This window comes from Drosophila rhopaloa, unplaced genomic scaffold, assembly GCF_018152115.1.
Source record: "Drosophila rhopaloa isolate 14029-0021.01 unplaced genomic scaffold, ASM1815211v1 contig_178, whole genome shotgun sequence".
Taxonomy (NCBI): Eukaryota; Metazoa; Arthropoda; class Insecta; order Diptera; family Drosophilidae; genus Drosophila; species Drosophila rhopaloa.
Genome location: NW_025335059.1, coordinates 10,757,093 through 10,776,093, shown reverse-complemented (window position 1 = coordinate 10,776,093; position 19,001 = coordinate 10,757,093). Strand labels below are relative to the sequence as shown.

Here is a 19,001-nt window from a genome sequence, read left to right as displayed (position 1 = left end):
TTTGCTTTTTTGTTAAGTCTATTATAATAGATTTTGACAAATTGAATACTAGTGTTCCAATAAAACCCCAGAAAAATAACCCATTAAAAGACTTTCTCCTGTTCTGATTGATTTATTAAACTTTAACTAGAGATCGTTGATTCAATGCTTCTAATAGTTGGTAAGTCACATGATAACATTGCCGCCGGACTCCGCAGCATTTGCCGCAGTTGCAGTTGCACTGCCACTCGAAGGTGCCACCCAATTGAAGGCGTGGCCGCCGGAGGACACCGCCGCAGTAGCTGCCACTTGTCTGCCTGTCGCCGTCGCTGCCGGAGGTCCTGTTCCACTTGTTGTGGCAGCAATGCGGGGCACGGGCCGCAGGACATTCGTATTGGGATTGGGTCATTTGACGGGCAGTGGCGGCATCAGCGTTTGTGCCACATTCGACAGCTGCCTCAGGTGATTGGCCTGCACATACTGGAAGGCCGAGGAGCGCTCCAGGTGCTGCGATAGGTAGAACTCCCCGAACGAATAGAAGCGCCGCTGGTCGAAGGGCTGGAAGGGAAATCCGGGAAAGCGCTGACCAGCCGCATAGTTCTTACCATTTGGGGGCGGGTAGTGGGGCATTCCCTGCGGTGGGCGTGGCAGGGAGGAGTAGGGAGCGGCGGCAGAGACCGCCTGTCCTCCTGCCGTCTGCTGCAGCTGGACATGATCAGGCAACTGGTGGCCACTAATGGCCAACTGCTGCTGCTGTGCCTTGAAAAAATCGAGGTTCTTCAGATTATCCAGCATCTGATGGGAGGCCTGGTGTTTCTTCAAGTACGCTTGTCTGTTGTCGTAAGGTTATAAATATAAAGTAGTATTTGATTATATTCATTTTGTAAGAGGAAAGGAATATAATGAATTTAAAAGCTCTTAAGTAAGCAATGAATTTAAGCAAGATTTTTACATTTATAATGTTAGCTATTTTGCATTTATAAAAATGCATTCAGATACCTACAATATCTGCAATATTTTAAACTCAGATGCTTAAAAAAATAACTACTAAAAGTTTGACTAATATAATTTATAATATTTTACATTTTTAATATAGTTTTTCGGAACTTTAGTCTTGGGCCGGTTTTTATTAAACATACCAGAAAGATAAAACAAATTCATTCTTTTCAATAGAATCTTTGACCAATTTTGTCGTAAACACCTATGGTTTGTATTCTCTTTTAGGTGATTATATCTAAATAAGCGACTAACTCACCGTCTGAATGTTTTTCCGCATATGTGGCAAGGGTATATGCCATCGCTGGCGTCATCGCCACCTCGTCCCGACTCCTGATTGAGGTCGCCCGTCTCGACATGTCGCTTCTTGCTGGGATTAGCTGTTCCGCCGGGAGCATCCGCTTTGGGTTTGTGCCACCGGCGATGGGAGGCCAAGTTGGCCGGGCAATTAAAGACCTGCGAATAGATTACGACTTAGCCGGCTGAAGAGGAACTCCCTTGACTAACCACGAACCTTCTCGCACTCGGAGCACTTGTACTCGATGTGGACAATGCGGGGACAGCGGTGCTGGGCCAGCATGAAGGCGTCGTCGTAGACGGTGCGACAAAGCTGGCACAGATAGTCGCCAATCTTGTTGTCGATGCTGGCCAGGATGGCCTTGGCCTCCTCGGTGATTTCGACCACATTGAAAGCCGGATCAATGTCGCCTTTGCGCACCACCAGCTCCTCGTCGTCGCGCAATTTGCGGATGATGGTGCCGGAGACGGGGCTTATGGTTTCCTCATCGATGGCCATGTGTTTCCGTAGCTTCGACCTCTTACGTTCCGCCTTGTGAGGTCGCGTGGGTGGCAGGGGAGGAGCAGGAGCTGGAGCAGGAGGAGGAAGTGGGTGCAGACCGGGGGAAGTAGTATTCCTAATCTCCACTGTTGCCACGCCGCCACTTAGATCCGTGTAGGTTTTCCCGCTGCTGCTCTGGACTTCCGCCAGTTCGCTAACCTCCACCTCTGGCTCCGGAAAATCCCGATCGAAAAGTCTGGCCAGACCATCTACGGCCTGGTTATGCAGCTTCTCATCCTCGTACAGCAGTTCGTTGCGTTTCAGAGCCGTGGTCTCCTGGAGTTGGGCCTGCAATCTTGTGGCCGGGTCCACCGCCTCATCCTCATCATCGTCACTGCCCAAGACGTCCACGAACACCTCCTCCTCATCCTCATCGCCATTATCGCTGACTTGGACCTGCAGTGTCTCATCGTCGCCCTCGTTGACTTCCTCCGTGTCCGTGGCGTACTCATTGTAGTCATGGGAACTGACAACTGTTTCATCCTCGTCCTCGGTCAGCACAATGGTCTCATCCTCCACGTAGATGGGCGAGCTAACGCTCGATTGACCCGCCGGAATTTGCTCAAAGTTATTCTTCGTCCCGTGAAAATGACTTTTATTAAAGGAAGCGCCGTCAAAGCTGTTCCGAATGGTATATTGCTGATGATGTTGCTGGTGTTGTTGCTGGTGTTGTTGCTGTTGCTGCTGCTGTTGTTGCTGTTGCTGCTGCTGTTGCTGTTGTTGCTGCTGTTGTTGCTGTTGCTGCTGATGTTGCTGTTGTTGCTGTTGCTGCTGCTGCTGCTGTTGCTGGTGATGATGGAAGAAACTACTGCCTGGCTGCATTGCCAGGGTCGAAGGAACATTAACTGGAGCTGCAAGACTCGCCATGTGGGGACGCCACAGGTAATTCTCCTCGGACATTAATCTCTGGCGCTTGCGGGGCGGCGAGGGCGTCGAGGGTGGAGTAATTGGCACTACACTGGCCGCGGCCCGCAGCGAAAGGTCAAGAGGGGAGAGCAGCGAGATAGCCGGGCGATGCTGGCCAAATTGCGGAAATGTCTCGTTTATTGCCGGTAATGCCCGGCACTCGACAAAATGGGTGGTAGTGGGGTGGCCTTGGAGCAGGGCGGGCAGTTGCTGGTGCGGGCCAAGATGCGGCAGGAGATGGGGATGGGGATGCGGGTGCGTCGGCGGATTCATGTTCATCATTTTTCTCCCTTCTATTCTATTGCGTTTTGGTGGTGCCTTCAACTCCTTGAAGTTTCATTTGAAGTCTTCCATTCACTTTTATCTTTAGACAATAAATCGTTTAATGTATGTTTTGGGTAGGATTTTACTGAAAAATCAAGCGTAAATTAAAAAGAAATGTAGATTTAAAAAAAAAACTAAATAAGCTAGCTTAAAAACTAATTAATATCCAAAATTATAAATCAGTTGAAAGCGATTTGCTCAAATACCTAGGTATTTATACCCGTTACTCGTAGAGTAAAAGGGTATATTGTATTCGTGCAAAAGTATGTAACAGCTAGAAGGAAGCGTTTCCGACCCTATAAAGTATATATATTCTTGATCAGGGTCACTAGCCGAGTCGATATAGCCATGTCCGTCTGTCCGTCTGTCTGTCTGTCTGTCCGTATGAACGCTGAGATCTCGGAAACTATAAAAGCTAGAAGATTGGCATATTGCATGCAGATTCTAGGAGTTTCTACGCAGCGCAAGTTTGTTTCAAAATGGTGCCACGCCCCCTCTGACGCCCACAATCGCTTATATACGATTTTAAAAATTTAAATATTTCGGAAAAGTAAAAATGCAGTTTTATTGTGTTTATCAATACCTATCGAAATGTAGAAGAAATTTTTCAAATCGGACCATTCGTTAAAAAGTTATGCGTGATCAAAGTTTCTATCTCCATCTCCCTCGCACTCCCTTTACCTGAGTAACGGGTATCTGATAGTCGGGGCACCCGACTATAGCGTTCTCTCTTGTTATACCCGTTACTCGTAGAGTAAAAGGGTATATTGTATTCGTGCAAAAGTATGTAACAGCTAGAAGGAAGCGTTTCCGACCCTATAAAGTATATATATTCTTGATCAGGGTCACTAGCCGAGTCGATATAGCCATGTCCGTCTGTCCGTCTGTCTGTCCGTCTGTCTGTCCGTCTGTCTGTCCGTCTGTCTGTCCGTCCGTATGAACGCTGAGATCTCGGAAACTATAAAAGCTAGAAGATTGGCATTTTGTATGCAGATTCTAGGAGTTCCTACGCAGCGCAAGTTTGTTTCAAAAAGGTGCCACGCCCCCTTTAACGCCCACAATCGCTTATATACGATTTTCAAAATTTAAATATTTCGGAAAAGTAAAAATGCAGTTTTATTGTGTTTATCAATAGCTATCGAAATGTAGAAGAAATTTTTCAAATCGGACCATTCGTTAAAAAGTTATGCGTGATCAAAGTTTCTATCTCCATCTCCCTCGCACTCCCTATACCTGAGTAACGGGTATCTGATAGTCGGGGCACCCGACTATAGCGTTCTCTCTTGTTTTTTACTCAAATGATTTATTTTGATAAAAACTAATTTTGGATTTCATTTAATTTCGGTCCATTTTAAGTTAAGCTAGTTACCAAAAAAAAAAAAAGAACCAAACTTGGGGAAACTTCGGCCGACAATTATATAACTATATATAAGCTCTTACAAAAATTAAATATTCTAGGTCGATTTTCTGATAAATTTATCAATCGTCCCTATGGCATCTATACGATACAGTCTACCAATTTTTCTGAATTTGATAAAATAGGATATCTTGGAGTATATAAATACATGTTGAGAAACAACGAAACTATATATATTTTTGCTAAGTTTCATAAAAATAGCCTTAAAACTGATAGTCTCTCAGCGTACAAATGGAAAGACATAAATGGCTAGATCGACTGGCCTGGTGATCCTGATCAAGAATATATATACTTAAATATTGTCGTTAGGAAATATGCCCTCCACTCGAATGCCAATTTTTTTGACTGAATTTATAATACCCTTTGCAAGAGTATAAAAATGGTTCGATTGAGCTTAAATTATAAATATTTAAGCTTGTAGAAGGAAGGCAGAAAGTCTTATTTTTATTTTAAAATTAAAACTTATATTCAAAATGTTTAAATTGTATTCTTAAATTTAAATGATTTTAAATTATTTAAAGATTTACCTTTAGGTACCTAAACTAGCACGATATTTATTTTTGATTTATATAGCACATATTATTTCACAAAATTCAGATTTAAAAATCTTTAGTTTAAGGTTCAGAAAATTTAGATATTAATTTACTTTGGTTTTACTACTTCACTTGTTTTCTTTTAATATTATTTCTGTAGTTGCACAACTTTGGAAATTCCAGTTTAATAAATTGTAAGACACCTTTTCACTGCACTAACAGGTATATACTTTCCCGAAAGCCAAAGGACTTTCCCGTTAACTGAAGGATTTTCCGTGACACGCAACTGACCCGCGGCAGGCTTCAAAGAGAACTGAACTCCGGACGGTCACCTGTCGCAATGCTGCTAGCTGAAATTGGGTTTGAATGCGAAGCCAATGAAAGGCAGCTCAGGGCGAGCACCCACCACCCACAACCTACCACCCACTGGGCCATCCACCAGGTCACCCACATTATTGAGCGGGATGTGCCGCTCTCGCTCGCACCTTGCGGCGGAATCCTGGAGCGGCCTGGCCTGGGATTCGCCGTGCGGATGACATAGCTCGACAATCCCACCCCCGGACACCCACGCAGTTGGGAGGCGCATGCGCGGACACGCCCCTTGCTGCAGGTCCACCAGGGGGCGCCGCTTAAATGTTTCATCTGTTGCTCCGCTGGGGGCACGCTCATTGGCAGCATGTGCTCCGCCATGCCACGCCCCCATCCAACGTCCGGAATGGAATGTCATTGAATTGCAGATGAAGAATTTCATTGCACTGCGTTGGAGTTTCCCCCACCCACTCCATCGTGGGGGAGGGGGTTGTTTTAGGTTATGGGGGGGGGGTGCCTTGGGGCGTTGGCAGGTGAGTGCGCCTTTTGTTGCCAGCCCCAGGCACCTTTATCCTCTGTTCATCAAAACCCCCTCACTCATGGCATCACCATGGTCAGCGTTGTTCAGACATTTTAAGAACCAAAGGATTCTTTTTGTGGTTTTGAAAATTTAATGTAGCTCCTGTTGCAAGCGAGTTTCCAAAATGGCGTCAGTTTTTGGTCAAAAAAATAAAGGAAGTCAGTGGCATAAAACCAGGGAGTCAAACAAAATGAAATAAATGGTTGCGGAATCTTAGACATATACATTCTTTAAATTATAAAATATTAACACAATAATAATATAAATAATAATATACGAAATTTATATTTAATGGTATTAATTATTTTTAAAAAATAGTCTCTACTCTATACAAAAACGTAACAATAAATATTTATTAATTGTATATGATTATGTTTAAATTTTATTTCAAAATCATAAACCAGTATGTTCAAAAAAGTTTTGTTTTAAGCAATATTATGATTAAATACAACACTAGTATAGTTTTTTAAATAATACATAGATTTCCGTGTTCGCCTAGATAATAACAAATAAATAAACAATATAATTGTAATCATGAATAAAGTTTAACACTCCCCTGTTTCTAGTTGTGTTTGCATGATCCCTGTCTTTAATTGCAGCTGAATGCAATTAATTAGAGAAACGGTCTACAAAAACTTAATTAAATTTTTGCGTCGCGACGCCATCAGGAGCATCCTCGTTCGCAGCAGCGCCAAAAACAATTCCGGCTAATAAACTGAAATTAAATTATGAACTTTTATACTCCCGCGCACAACCGAATAAAGCGGCCGCATCCCAGCCTCGTGAAGAAGACAGAAAAGTAAAAAATGGCTTGTTAAGTTTTAAGCCTGGCCAAGATCTGTTGTGGTAACGAGGTCAACAAGTTTCAGTTTGTGGCTTTTCCTTGCCCTCGGCTAATTATCAGCTTTTCAGGGGCTCATTAGCATAGCTCCGGCCTTTGTGAGCCAAGTCTGAGCCGCCTGCTCCTGACACCGAGGATGTCTAAGGAAATGTTCTTAACGAGAGCGCCAAACAGTTACCACTCATTTGCATGGAGATTTCGCTGGCTAATTGCCCAGGTGGTTGTCGCTGCCAAGTGTCGGATTACACACGTAACAATTCGAAGCACCCCCCCAACTTGCTGTGTAAAACACCAACCCCTCCCCTGCAAATTTCCTTTGCAACTGAATCGGAGGGTTGGTTCGCGAGTTGGTTGGTTGACTTGCGGTCGGCGGTGTCTGTTTACACAGCGAGGGTTGGGTAATGGGCTCTTAATTAGGCTCATATGATTTTTGAACACGGATTTACGATTTGTTTGCCCATGCACTCGGAATCGAAACCACACTGAAATCGTCAGGAAACTAGCTTTTGAATCTCATTTTTGGTTTTGATTAACATCTTTTAAAAATGCATTTTTTATTTAAAATAATAATATTCTTTTATTGGTTATTAATAAGGCTGTTATTGGTTATTGTTTTGTTATCCTTGTGCCACTGTAATAATAAAATTAAATTAAAAATACTCATTAAGAAGATGGTACAACTAAATACATTAAAATGGGTGAGTGATTTTCGACGTTGACAGTGTCTTACGTTCTAGTGTAAGATTTTTGGTACACTAAAGGTATCTTTAAAAACATAATTTCTGAGATACGTACACACATTTATCAACAAAAGCAATATTTTTCCGAAATCAGAAATTGTTTTTCTAAGTGTGGGATTAGCTACTATACTGCATATGCGCGTCATTGTACCGGAGCTCATATTGAATGTGATTGATAAACGTAAATAAATAGATCTTATCTCTGGGTAACTATTTATTGTTAAATAATACATCTTTGGCGATCATATCCCATATTAACCTCAACCCAATCGCCATCTGTTTTCAAGTTAAACTTGAATTTATCATGCTTTCAGGCAGAAAAATTTGTCAATAACTTGTTAGCATAAGAGATACAAAAAGCGTTTACTTTATAGAAAACAAAAATAGCCGCTATAGTCGACCGCCACGACTTTTTTTTCACTTTGATAATAAGATTCAAAACAAATATACACCCAACGGATTGCGCCACTTGTAATTAAATTGTTATATTTCTTGTTAACTTCTAAAATAATTGTTCGATTTGGAATTGGGATGGTATAACATACCCTTGCAACCGTTTTCCAATTCGATACTATATTGTCGTGTTTGCAATTTGTTTTAAATAATATTAGTCCGTGGTTATTCGATTTTTATAGTCAATGGTTAATCTACAATAACAACGTCTTTTTAAGACCGTTAATACAATAACTTGTTTGGTGGAGAATATAAATAGATCTGTGAATATAAACCCAAACAACTCAATTTCGTTTAAATACTAGACCGATTGGAAGGCACTCAGGTAAAACATTAAAGACTTCCTGTATGCCACGCAATGGACAAAACGCTATTGACAAACCAAGACCGCAACTGCACATTTCCCAGTCCCAATCCGTGGGATTTGAGTCGCCTCGTCGGAGACGTTGATGACCTTTAGGGGAAGACGAGACCCAAAGTCCTGGCCAGCGAAATGGGTCCTGCTCCGAGGGCCGGTTTAATTAGAGTGGCATGAAAGTAAGCCCGAGGCCGGCGCTCTATGCGATTCTTATGCAAATGCTTTTAATTACAAAACTGTGAAACAGAATTACGCAACATTGCGTTATTTAAGTGAATTATTTTGAGGCAGGTTCGTGTGTTTAATTGCCCAACTCAACGCCTTTTTAATTGCCAGAAAACGGACCCAATGAACGCTATCCCAAGTTGCGCTTTAAAGTTGGCTTGAAGTTAGCTTACCGACGACTAAAAATCAATTTTGATTGAATTAATTTCTTATAGGCGTATATAATATATTTGGTATATTCATTCGCAAAAGCTAAGAAGCTCCAATTTCGATGACCTGTGGCATAGGATTAGCTATAGTATTTCCCCGCCAAATACCAATTTTTTTGTGCCATTGACCTCACCCTGTTGCCAAATCGAAATTGAAAATTGTCTCCCCCTCAACGGAGGCTAATAGAAAATGTTTATAGATAAAAAGGCGACAAATTGAATTTGCAAAGGTCACACATAAGTGCGACACTCGATAGCAGGCATTGGCACTTCACGTGAGTGCCCCCCTCCCAACTTTTCCCAAGTTGCAGGAATTTTCCCTCAGCCGCCTGTCGAGATTGAAATTTTGATTTCCATTTGCCTCGGCCTCGGCTCGAGATATATTCGCATTATTTTTGCCAAATTGAATTCGCAAAGTGATTTGATTGTGCGTTAAGAAAGGCATTACCGATTGGAGGGTGTGACCCTTGTCAGACAACCCCTTTCCTTATAAAAAAAACTATGTGGAAAATAATACGCGCTGAAAACCGCATTATGGACTTTAATTAACGGGGGCAAGAATATTTCAAGCTCCATTAAAATATCATATTACCAACGCTTTTTGCCACCTTAATGATGGAAAGGGTTTTAGTGGCTTACGGCTTGAATGTTTTTACCGCAGTTATGGTAAAAGACTTCAAAACCCAATAGATTGGCCATTGAACATATTGTTTTTCTATTAATTATATCCAAATTGCGCATATGGCTTCGGGGAAAATGGCAAGGATCCCGCGGGAAATCCAGGGAAACCCCCCGAACAAGAGCACACACGCAAGTCTCTATAGTTCGGGGATAATCACCATAATCGGCCATGCACTTGGACGGCGCTTTAAACGATTTTCAATATGTTCCTTGCTACGAAGCGCATTACGCACAACGGAAAATGCGGAAAATTCGAGGGCGAAAGGACAGCAATCCGCTTACAATGCAGACGGGGGGTGAATGTAAACACACACACACACACACATCCTGTAATTACACATCCTTTGTGGGCTCACACACTGTACTATATGCAATGTTTATTCGGGGGCACTTGGAACATGGATCTCGGTGGTCACCTGCAGGGCAAAGACTTTCTCGGACGTTGCCTCAATCACCTCCACGAAGAACTTGTAGGTGCCGTTCTGCAAAATCGGCGGGTAAACGTCCTTGGCACTCATATTCTTCAGCGTGTAGTTCCCCACGCGGACAGGACATGCAATGATATCACTCAGTTGCATCTCCGACTGGAGGAAGTGCTTTATCAGGGGATTGCCGGAGAACTCGGCGAAGAATCCGCACAAATCCAGATCTCTCAACTGGAACAGGGTCACGAAAATCACCCTTCCAGCCGGTCGCGCCCTCAGCTTTATATTGAAGGTCAGGAAATTGCTGCCCAACTCTTCGCGAAGCGAAACCGTGAGACCAAATTGGGTGCGACTTTCGTCGATGTAGGACAACGCCTTCATATAGCGGGAGTCCCCGAAGATGTTGATATGATGGATGCGGAATATGGGTTTCTGCAATGTGGCAAACTGTAGATCGTTCGCTGGGGAATGTTTTTATACCTTAGATTGCTCCTCCTCGTCGTCATCCCACAAGGACTTTGAACTCGTTGCGTTGCCATTGACTATTTGAAAAAGCGCGAGAAACAATGCTAGCCGAACGAAGTTCATTTCGCAATGAGAGCAAACATCAGGTGGCGATCATCAGGTGGTCATGGTCCATCCACCGGCGGAGCTTAATGCCAGCCATTTAATAAACGACCCTATTATCAACTTTTCCATTTGATTAACCCCTTCGTGACCGAGTCTTTTTTATTCCAGTTTTTTATGCTGCCGTAGCTGAAAAACTAACATCGTAATTGAGTGAATTTTTAAAAATCCGAATACATAGGTTATTACTAAAATATGTAGAAAATGTAAATATATTTAGCTATTCAAACACCACTTGTATTTTATTCACTGCATACCCCATTTTTTTTAAAAACCATAATATATTTGGTAATATTTAATATTCCGAGACTATAACTTTAAAGTTCGCGCTGTCGGTATTAAGAAATAGAAAGAAAAACCATATTAAAATAAATAAAAATTTGTGAGATATTACGATATTACTGCCACTCAGTTATTTTTTTTTCAGTTATAAAGTCAGCGCCTAAAAAAATTCTAAAAACTACAAACGACCTGAAATATTTACCCAACACCAAATTTTATTATTTTCATATATTTATTTAATCGGAGATCTAAACACATACTATAACTTTTTTATGTGCTTCACATATGGAGTCCTTGGCTACGATGTTGACTTTCGAGGTGACTTGGAGGGCGAATACTTTGGCAATTTCGCCCATCTCTTCGACGATTTCGGCAAAGAACTTGTAGGTGCCATTCTGGATCCCTTCCGTGTGCATATTTCCGGCCACATCGGCGTGCAGCAGGCTATAGTTTCCCACTCGTATGGGGCACTCGATGAGGTCGCTGAGCCTCAGGTTTTTCTTGAACATAAAACGAATCACCGGATTCGAGTTGTATTCTTTGAGGAACTCGCAAAAGTTGATCCGTCGCAATTCGAATAGTTCCACAAAGGCATTGGTTCCATCGGGCTTCACTCGTACCTTAATGTTCATGATCAGGTGGTTGCTGCCCAGCTCATGGACCATCTGGACATTTAGATCGAAATGGGAGCGGTCATCGTAGATGTAGGTCCTCACCCTCATGAAGTGCGACTCCCCAAAAACATGGATGTTATTAATGGCAGCCACAGCTTTCTGAAATTTATGAGTAGTTTAGCTTGGTGTAGTTTAACTTTCAATTGAATAACTCACCATTGAACTCGAACTATATTCAGTGTAGTAGGAATTTACATCTCCGACCACCTCGATTGCTAGTCGTATTATAGCGAAAGCCAAAAAAACACAACCGTACTGACTGACACCCATTTTGCAATAAACTCGAGATCCTTTCATATGAAGAGCCCCATAACTCGTTCGCAGCATGACTAGACATTAAATTCATTTAATTTCAAGTAATTTGGTTAATTGTTAACATCATTGGATCGGTTCGGTTGGCTAAGTCTTGGTACATGTGAACCTACTCACGTGTAGACTAAACGTTCGAGCTGTATTTGTTTATAACATTTTAGCTTATTGTGAGTCATTGTTTTGCCTTAAATAAAAAAGTAACTGTTGTTTTAATGTATGTAAATTATTTCACCACACTAGTTGTTGATTTTTTTACAATTTGTGAGTATTGCAATTATTACTGAGTCCTTTATTGACACATTCAAGTTCAAACTGATTGGCTTTTTGTGTTTTTGATTGTTGCGAATTGGCAGAGAAATATATTGAAATATCTAAAAACCGTTAGCCAACCAATTTGAAGTTCCTGGCTATATGTCACCACCTAGTCAACGACTCAATTAGCTAACCGTCGGATATGTGCTGCCATCAGAACTTGTTCATTAGACCCCATCACTGGCAGGAAGCTCCAAAGTGTTGAAAAGCCAATTAGCATTGAGCGCCGGAAGGAAGCCATAGGAGCTGTGCGTGTAAATGGGGGCCAATAGAGCGCTGGATAGTTTAAAGTCGGGTGGGAAAGGCACCCGAAGATCTCAACCCACTAGTTACCTTCTGCCCCCCTGATTTTCCCACTCCAGAGCTGCGTAATTTTCTGCGTCATTAAATTAAGCCGATTCACGGCGCCCCCGAGGGCGGTTAAGTCGGCGTAGACTGGCCCACACGCCCACATGTGCCCGGGTAATTAAGTCAGCCGTTCATGTCGATTATTTATAATATTTTCCCCTAATTATTTATTCATAACTGCTAATAGTGTTTGTGGGACTTAAGTGTTAACAGCTTACGCGCTAATAATTGGCCCGAAGCCCAGTGCCGAGGCATTGATACAATGTCTCGGCCTAATCTATTAATCATCTGCGTCTCAAGAGCGCATCCTAAGCTCCCGAACTGGGCTTCTTGACACGGGTGTCGGCCAGGAAGCAGGACACCACCCGATCCCCGTCCTCGGAGTCCAGCAGTCGCACCTCGAGGCGAGTGGGCACCTCCGGCTGGTTGGTGGTCACCGGCAGGAGCAGGTGGTAGGTCACATCTTCGCCAGCGTCCAAAGGACAGTAGGCGCCGTGCAGGAGGTTGCCGCACACATTGCCGCGGGCAGCCTCCAGGTCATAGGGTATCGTCACCCCCAACGAGGTCAGGTGCACTTCCGCCGTCAACTTCTTCATCGAATTGCGAGCTATGGAAAAAAAAGGAAATGTCTAAGTTAAATCACTGCGATTTGGTTAGGTATTATGAGCTTTTGGTACTGTTTATGACAAAATAGTTTAATATTTTGGAATTTATCAATAATATTAAAAATGTAATAATATAAAGACAATATAAATTTAATCTTCAAAATTAGATTTCAAATGAAGGCAAAATGAAACGCAAAAATATATTTGTTGTCTCAGATTATTTGTTATAAGATTAGGCTCATTATTGATAGATGCAATGGCAATCTTTAAAATGACAGGAATTTAAAGGTATGGCCAATTTTATCAACTTGACATCAATATTTCAAAATATAATAAAAAAAAGGAAAATATATTATATATACTTGACGACACAAGTATAACAAGTACTGTTATAAATACAAAATATATTTTTAAGCAAAATTGAATAGATTTTAACCCAAATAAAACGTCATTCATTAGCCATTGACTACTTACTGGCAACAAACTGGATGTCGATCTTGGCCTCAGTTCCTTTCCACAAATCGCAGGGCAAGGTGTCACATTGATCGATCTGCACCATCAGTGGCTGGTTATAACTGCTGTCGGCACCTGGAATTTAAATCACATTGAATTAATAAATGAAATGAGGGGTTTCCTTGGGCCTTACTCACATTGTCTAAAAGGCGTGTTGGCTGCTACAAAAGTCCACATCAGAGGGATCGCAAGGCACAGGCAGAACTTCTTGAAGTTGGACATTTTCTTGGCTTTTCAATGGCTGAGTTGTGTTAAGATTGAAGGTATTTTTGGTATTGTATTCCAGATTCACTAATCGCTTGGGTATTTATACCAAATGTGGCCAACTTGGTTCTTCTGCACTCACCACCTAATCTAATCGCATTTGGGCTTTGAACGTTTGCACCAAAATTAGGTTTGATTTTGTTAGTTTAGTGGCACTTATTACGTTTTAATCGCACTTAGAGGGTTCTTAAGAACATTTGTAGCATATGTTAGAATTAAAAATTAAATTAACACCATAAGTACTTGCAAAAACGTGAGCATTTTTGGTGGGTAACAATATAACATGAAATACTCTTTTGAGATAAATAATTATAAGAAGTGCTCGTAGCTATTATATTACGTCTCAATCGTATTTAGAATAGATTTAATAAAAAAATCAAAGTGGGCAACTTCATAGTTTTGATCAGTATCAATACTTGTTAATGTTTCCGATTATCAATTTCGTAAAAACTATTTTTATTTGATTAAAATATTCTAATGAAATAAATCGTGCTCTTGAGATAGTAATTGTGGTAAATCAACGAAAGAAAATTGCTCTTATGGTTCCCCAAAGACCTAAATAAATCATGACCGAAGAAGGAGCCGTATTTAGCAGAAATGTTTTGGTAGCCAGTACACCTAAACCTATTGAGTGCACATTTTGGCTTACTCAGGGTGGTCAACCATAACACCTGTTGTGTTCTTGACCATTTCGGGTGCATTCGCACGCAGGCCAAAGAAAATCTTAAATTTAGCCAGCGATTAGCGATAATTTAGTGGAGTAAACTCGGCAACAGAGATTACGAGATTGCGGCATTGTCCACATTATCCCCATTATCCACTCGTAGCATACTTTTGGGCCACTGGTCTATAGCAACCCTCCGTCGATCGTCGGTACATTAACATCAATTTATATGCATAGCCAATTTGTAGCAAGTTTTACACAATTTCTTACACCCACTTGACTCTTTGAGAGCGAAAACAGCAGCTGCCTTCAAGGGGTGTATCTGGTGCCCAAATTTCATCAATATTTCCTGATTTTGTTCGCAAATTCAACTGTTTTATATGCAAATTAGCTAAGCGATTTCGCCCCCGCCAGCAATTGATTTTAAAATGTTTACGTTCCTCCGTAAATGAGTAAAAGATTGCCAACGTTCGGGGTTCAAGCCGAAGACTTAAGAATTCAATTGGCCGAAACGTTTGTTTAATTTGCATTTTTATAATTAATTTGCGCGTTAATGCATTTTTAGTGGAATTTTCGGGTGGGTGTTGTCTATGAGGGGTAAAAATATTTATAAATAACTTAAATAAAGTTAGGTCATGCGATAAAAAAAACTGAATATGATAATGTATATGTTTCATAGGACCAAAAATTCCTAAACTGCAAAATATGTTACAATGAACAACTATTTTTTCAGCACAGGATTGGAATTACCCAAACATTTTTGAAAACTTTTATACAAAAAGACTGCTAAATTTTAAACTAGTGCTGTAATGACATAACCTTTCCGTTTGCAATCACTTCAAGGCAATCTACCTTCAAATGCCAAATCATTACCAGTTCTACGGAAACCACTAGGCATTTTCCTTGGAATTCCAAGCTTGTACCCGGTATCCATCAATGCCAAACAAAATTTACGGGTCGAGCTCTAAAATTATGTAACTCAAGGCTTCCAGCTAACATTTTAATTATACGAAGGTAGCCAGAAATTGAGAGCTACTGGCACATATTTATGCAAATTAGGCAAACTTATTTTCGCCCGAAGTGGGCACATTTCTCAGGTGGAATTGCGTTGCCAGGTGAGAGGAAGGAATAAAATGCCAACACGTCGGGGGAAAATTACTCAACAGCCGAACTTGTTGCAACGCATGTTCCCTCTGATTTCGGGAAACATGAATTTCGCATTCACTTAATTACAGTGCCAAAAGCAAAGCAGTCTGTTCGGGGGGTTTGAGCAATTAATTAGCATCCCCGGGCGGGCTTGACAAGCTGGAAAAATTTAATAAAAACATTTTTGCATGACGGCGTATGCAAATTGCTATTGGCAAATGAGACTCCAACGCGGGCATATCAAAGGGTGCACCAAGGCGAGAAGCTCTCGCCCATTCCGCCCCAAATTTTCCAGTTGGAAAGTGAGGAAAAATTGTCTCAAGGCCAGTTGGTCACCTGGTTGACCACAAGCAATCATAGATTTTTTCCTCGTTAAAAGGCAAACAGCTGAATGCACTTGGATAGTTACAACTACATACCATTCGAGTGACTCTGTAAATAGACCATTGGAGACAGGGGTTGGTCTAACCAGTGTTGCCGAACTTTCCCTTTGCTTGAGAGGTTTTTCTTTAACTTAGTTTAACAATTACACTAAATTAATATTTATATTTTTACAATTGCTTCAAAAATGAAATTTGACTTGTTTAGGCCTACATTTCACCGAAACTCAACTACAAAATACAAAATTCGCTTGAAACAAAGTTTTTTAAAAAGGATAGTTTCCTTTTTAAAGTAAAAACAATTAATGGCTATAACCTACTACCATATTAACAAGAATGTTAAGCAATTTCAACACAAATATTCCCCTAATTGGAGGCGCTACTTGCAATTCTATTGGCGTGGAAAACAAAAAATGGCTCAATCTGGCGTTAACTTTCAAATTTTTAAATTTCGTTAAATTTTTTTTTTTAATAACTATTGAAATAATTTTTCGATTTGTGGGGATATATATAGACAAAATAAATTCAAAAGAATAACTGTAAAACTAAATATGCTTTTTTAGAAAAGGTTTTGTTCCTTAATTTTTTTCTAGTTAGTCAATACAGGTTCTGACCCTATAGACAGCACCTGTTGAGGGCGAAAAGGGTCAGGGTTCATGGGCAATTGGGCGTGCCCGTGCCCTTTGGAAATTCCGTTATTAATTGACAGCACACGGCAGCTCCAAAAATTTAATGAAAAATTAACAACACGAAAATCAAATTGCCGCCTAATTGAGACACAATGGCCGCGCCAGTTTGTCAGTTTGTTGCTCGGTATTGAATTACGTGCAAACAAATATCAAATTGAAATAGAACAGACATCCGGCGACTGGGTAACTGGGGGTTGTCAGGGGAAAGGCCACAGGATTGGCGTGACAAATTGTTTGGCTTTGGCGCTGGCATTTAATGTCTGACTTGATTTGACAAATTAATTGAGTTAGCTCGACAGCGGACTTTCTGGGCGGGGCTAGTGATAGCCAGTCTATTCAAATAAAAGCTTAGTAAGCCCCGGCCGAGACCGAAAAGTGTTGCCTACTTTTCGCCAAGAAATAATCAATAATCGAACTCTCAGTTCGTTCCTTTCCCCCTCCACTCCACACATTATTGATTCCCCGATAAAAAGGCACATCAAAGATAAGCCAAATATCCGTGAAATACATTTGGGAATATGCAAAAATGGAGAACACCCAAAAGTGCAAACGGAAACCGTTGTAAGTGAAAATGTTTGGCTGCGAAAGTATTCGGATATCAGATTTTCCGGCCCAGATAATTGCATTAAATGACACCGAGAATAGAATCCAGGAATCAATGTATCAGGACTCCGGCTGATGCTAATCAAATATTGCGGTTCCCTAAGATACTTTTCGGGCTGTATGTCCGGGATATTTTTTGTCGTGCAGGATTTTCCATTGCTTTGACATATTAAATAATGTCACAACAATTACATGTGAGGAGCTACGACAGTTCCTGGGAGAAAAAAGTGGGGGAGGGTGGCATGTTCAAAAGCATTTTGAGGAAATCTCATGCTGCGCTGCGGCTGTCCACATGGCAAGTCACCACCAACCATCCGAAATGTTGCAAAATATCGGCGAGGGTTGCGCGAAAAATGGATTAATGCTTTAAGCAGGAAAACAAATTATAAATACAAAAGAAGTGGAAGTAATTTGTTAAATGTTTTAAGTGACAAGTCTTTATTTTACCCAGAGCTTTTCCATCTAAAACATACAGCTGTTAAAAATTTCTTTGTACTCCTTCTTCCGACAAAAAAATCTTTACTATCTGAAAAAAAACTTTTAATTATTAAATAAAAATAAGTGCTTCCTATAGCACGTTCTATTGTTTTAAAACACTTACTCCGTGAATTTTCCCCCAAAAATAAATATGTATACAAACCTGAAAATACTCCTTTAACTTTTGGTGCTTTTTTCGGATTAGAAGAAATGGTTTCTCATATAGTTTCTAACTATATTTGTTTCCCCTCGCTTACAATCTTTTGTAACATACATACATATTGAAATCACATAACTTTTCAAGCTCACCTCGCTATTCTTACCTTTGGCGAATTCGCAAACCGTTGAGTGCAGGGTGGGCGGGGGTCTTGGAGGGGGAATTATATTTTCCAGCTTACTTTTAGTCCGTTTCTTTTATGCTCGCACATTTTCCTGCCCCGCAAAAGTTCCATTGTCAGTGGCTTTGGCCGGGGCACAAATGTCTGTGGGTTTTTCCATTGCCATCGACAGGCTTAGTGGCCTGCCTGCGGAGTGCTCTGGGATTTATTTTGGCACTGCCACTGCCTTTGTGCCCGAGTCCTGGGTGCCATGAACTCGCCGATGAAGTGATAAATTTCTGCTGCCCGATTTCATAATTTTCCGATCCACTCGCAATGCCTGCGAATGCGACTCTAATGATGCGAATAGATGTAGGGATTTGTATTGGGAAATACTCTATTCGATTAAGCAGATAAGGGCTATCGTTTCAATGGGTAATTTGTATATATTTAATTAGAGGGTAGCTTGGTTTTAATTTGAAAAATCCCCATATCCTTTAAAATTGCTTATTTCATCTTCAGATCTGTACAATTTTGTTAAATTCTGCGGTTACTGTGTGATTTATAAAGATATTTCCATTAGTTTGCTCGGATAATTTAAGGCCAACAAGTAGGCAAACTAAAAATGATTTTAATGTTGACAACAGCCTAGCTCTATAATCTGTAACAAATGTTTAAGAGGATACTAATCATCTAAAGCTCACAGGTTTTATTTTTTTATAGTAAGTAATTTTCCGTTAGAGTATATGTGAAATATAATACAATTGAAAGTTAAAGTCCATTAAGTGACAATGCGCAACAAGACAGTTTAATGAAAAGCTCTTTAACTAAGCATTTTATATTTAAATGGAAATTATTAATATTTTTTCGTGCTTATGTGGAAAGTGTTGTAGCAGTAACCTTCGATGCAATGAGAAAACCCAAACTTACAATTGCCATTCAATTGCCCGAAAACCAGTTTCAATTTCCGTGCG

At 40.8% G+C, this 19,001-nt stretch overlaps 4 protein-coding genes across 4 annotated transcripts; all 4 read right to left on the bottom strand.

The window, feature by feature from the left end:
- Positions 1–384: 384 nt before the first annotated feature.
- Positions 385–5,094, bottom strand: LOC108052177. The gene is made up of 5 exons (XM_017134520.2): positions 4,988–5,094; positions 2,603–3,128; positions 1,490–2,494; positions 1,235–1,431; positions 385–811 (listed from the first exon to the last, which is right to left on the bottom strand). The coding sequence occupies exons 2-5, from the start codon at positions 2,999–3,001 to the stop codon at positions 385–387; spliced, it is 2,028 nt and encodes a 675-aa protein (XP_016990009.1). The 5' UTR covers positions 3,002–3,128; positions 4,988–5,094.
- A 4,672-nt stretch (positions 5,095–9,766) lies between these two features.
- On the bottom strand, positions 9,767–10,402 carry LOC108052160. The gene is made up of 2 exons (XM_017134494.2): positions 10,295–10,402; positions 9,767–10,246 (listed from the first exon to the last, which is right to left on the bottom strand). The coding sequence occupies exons 1-2, from the start codon at positions 10,400–10,402 to the stop codon at positions 9,767–9,769; spliced, it is 588 nt and encodes a 195-aa protein (XP_016989983.2).
- Positions 10,403–10,971: 569 nt separating this feature from the next.
- LOC108052151 lies at positions 10,972–11,667 on the bottom strand. Its single transcript, XM_017134483.2, has 2 exons — positions 11,554–11,667; positions 10,972–11,496 (listed from the first exon to the last, which is right to left on the bottom strand). The coding sequence occupies exons 1-2, from the start codon at positions 11,665–11,667 to the stop codon at positions 10,972–10,974; spliced, it is 639 nt and encodes a 212-aa protein (XP_016989972.2).
- Positions 11,668–12,677: 1,010 nt separating this feature from the next.
- LOC108052142 lies at positions 12,678–13,743 on the bottom strand. Its single transcript, XM_017134472.2, has 3 exons — positions 13,625–13,743; positions 13,449–13,562; positions 12,678–12,976 (listed from the first exon to the last, which is right to left on the bottom strand). Exons 1-3 carry the CDS (start codon positions 13,707–13,709, stop codon positions 12,678–12,680), a joined length of 498 nt encoding a protein of 165 aa, XP_016989961.1. The 5' UTR covers positions 13,710–13,743.
- Between the last annotated feature and the right edge of the window lie 5,258 nt (positions 13,744–19,001).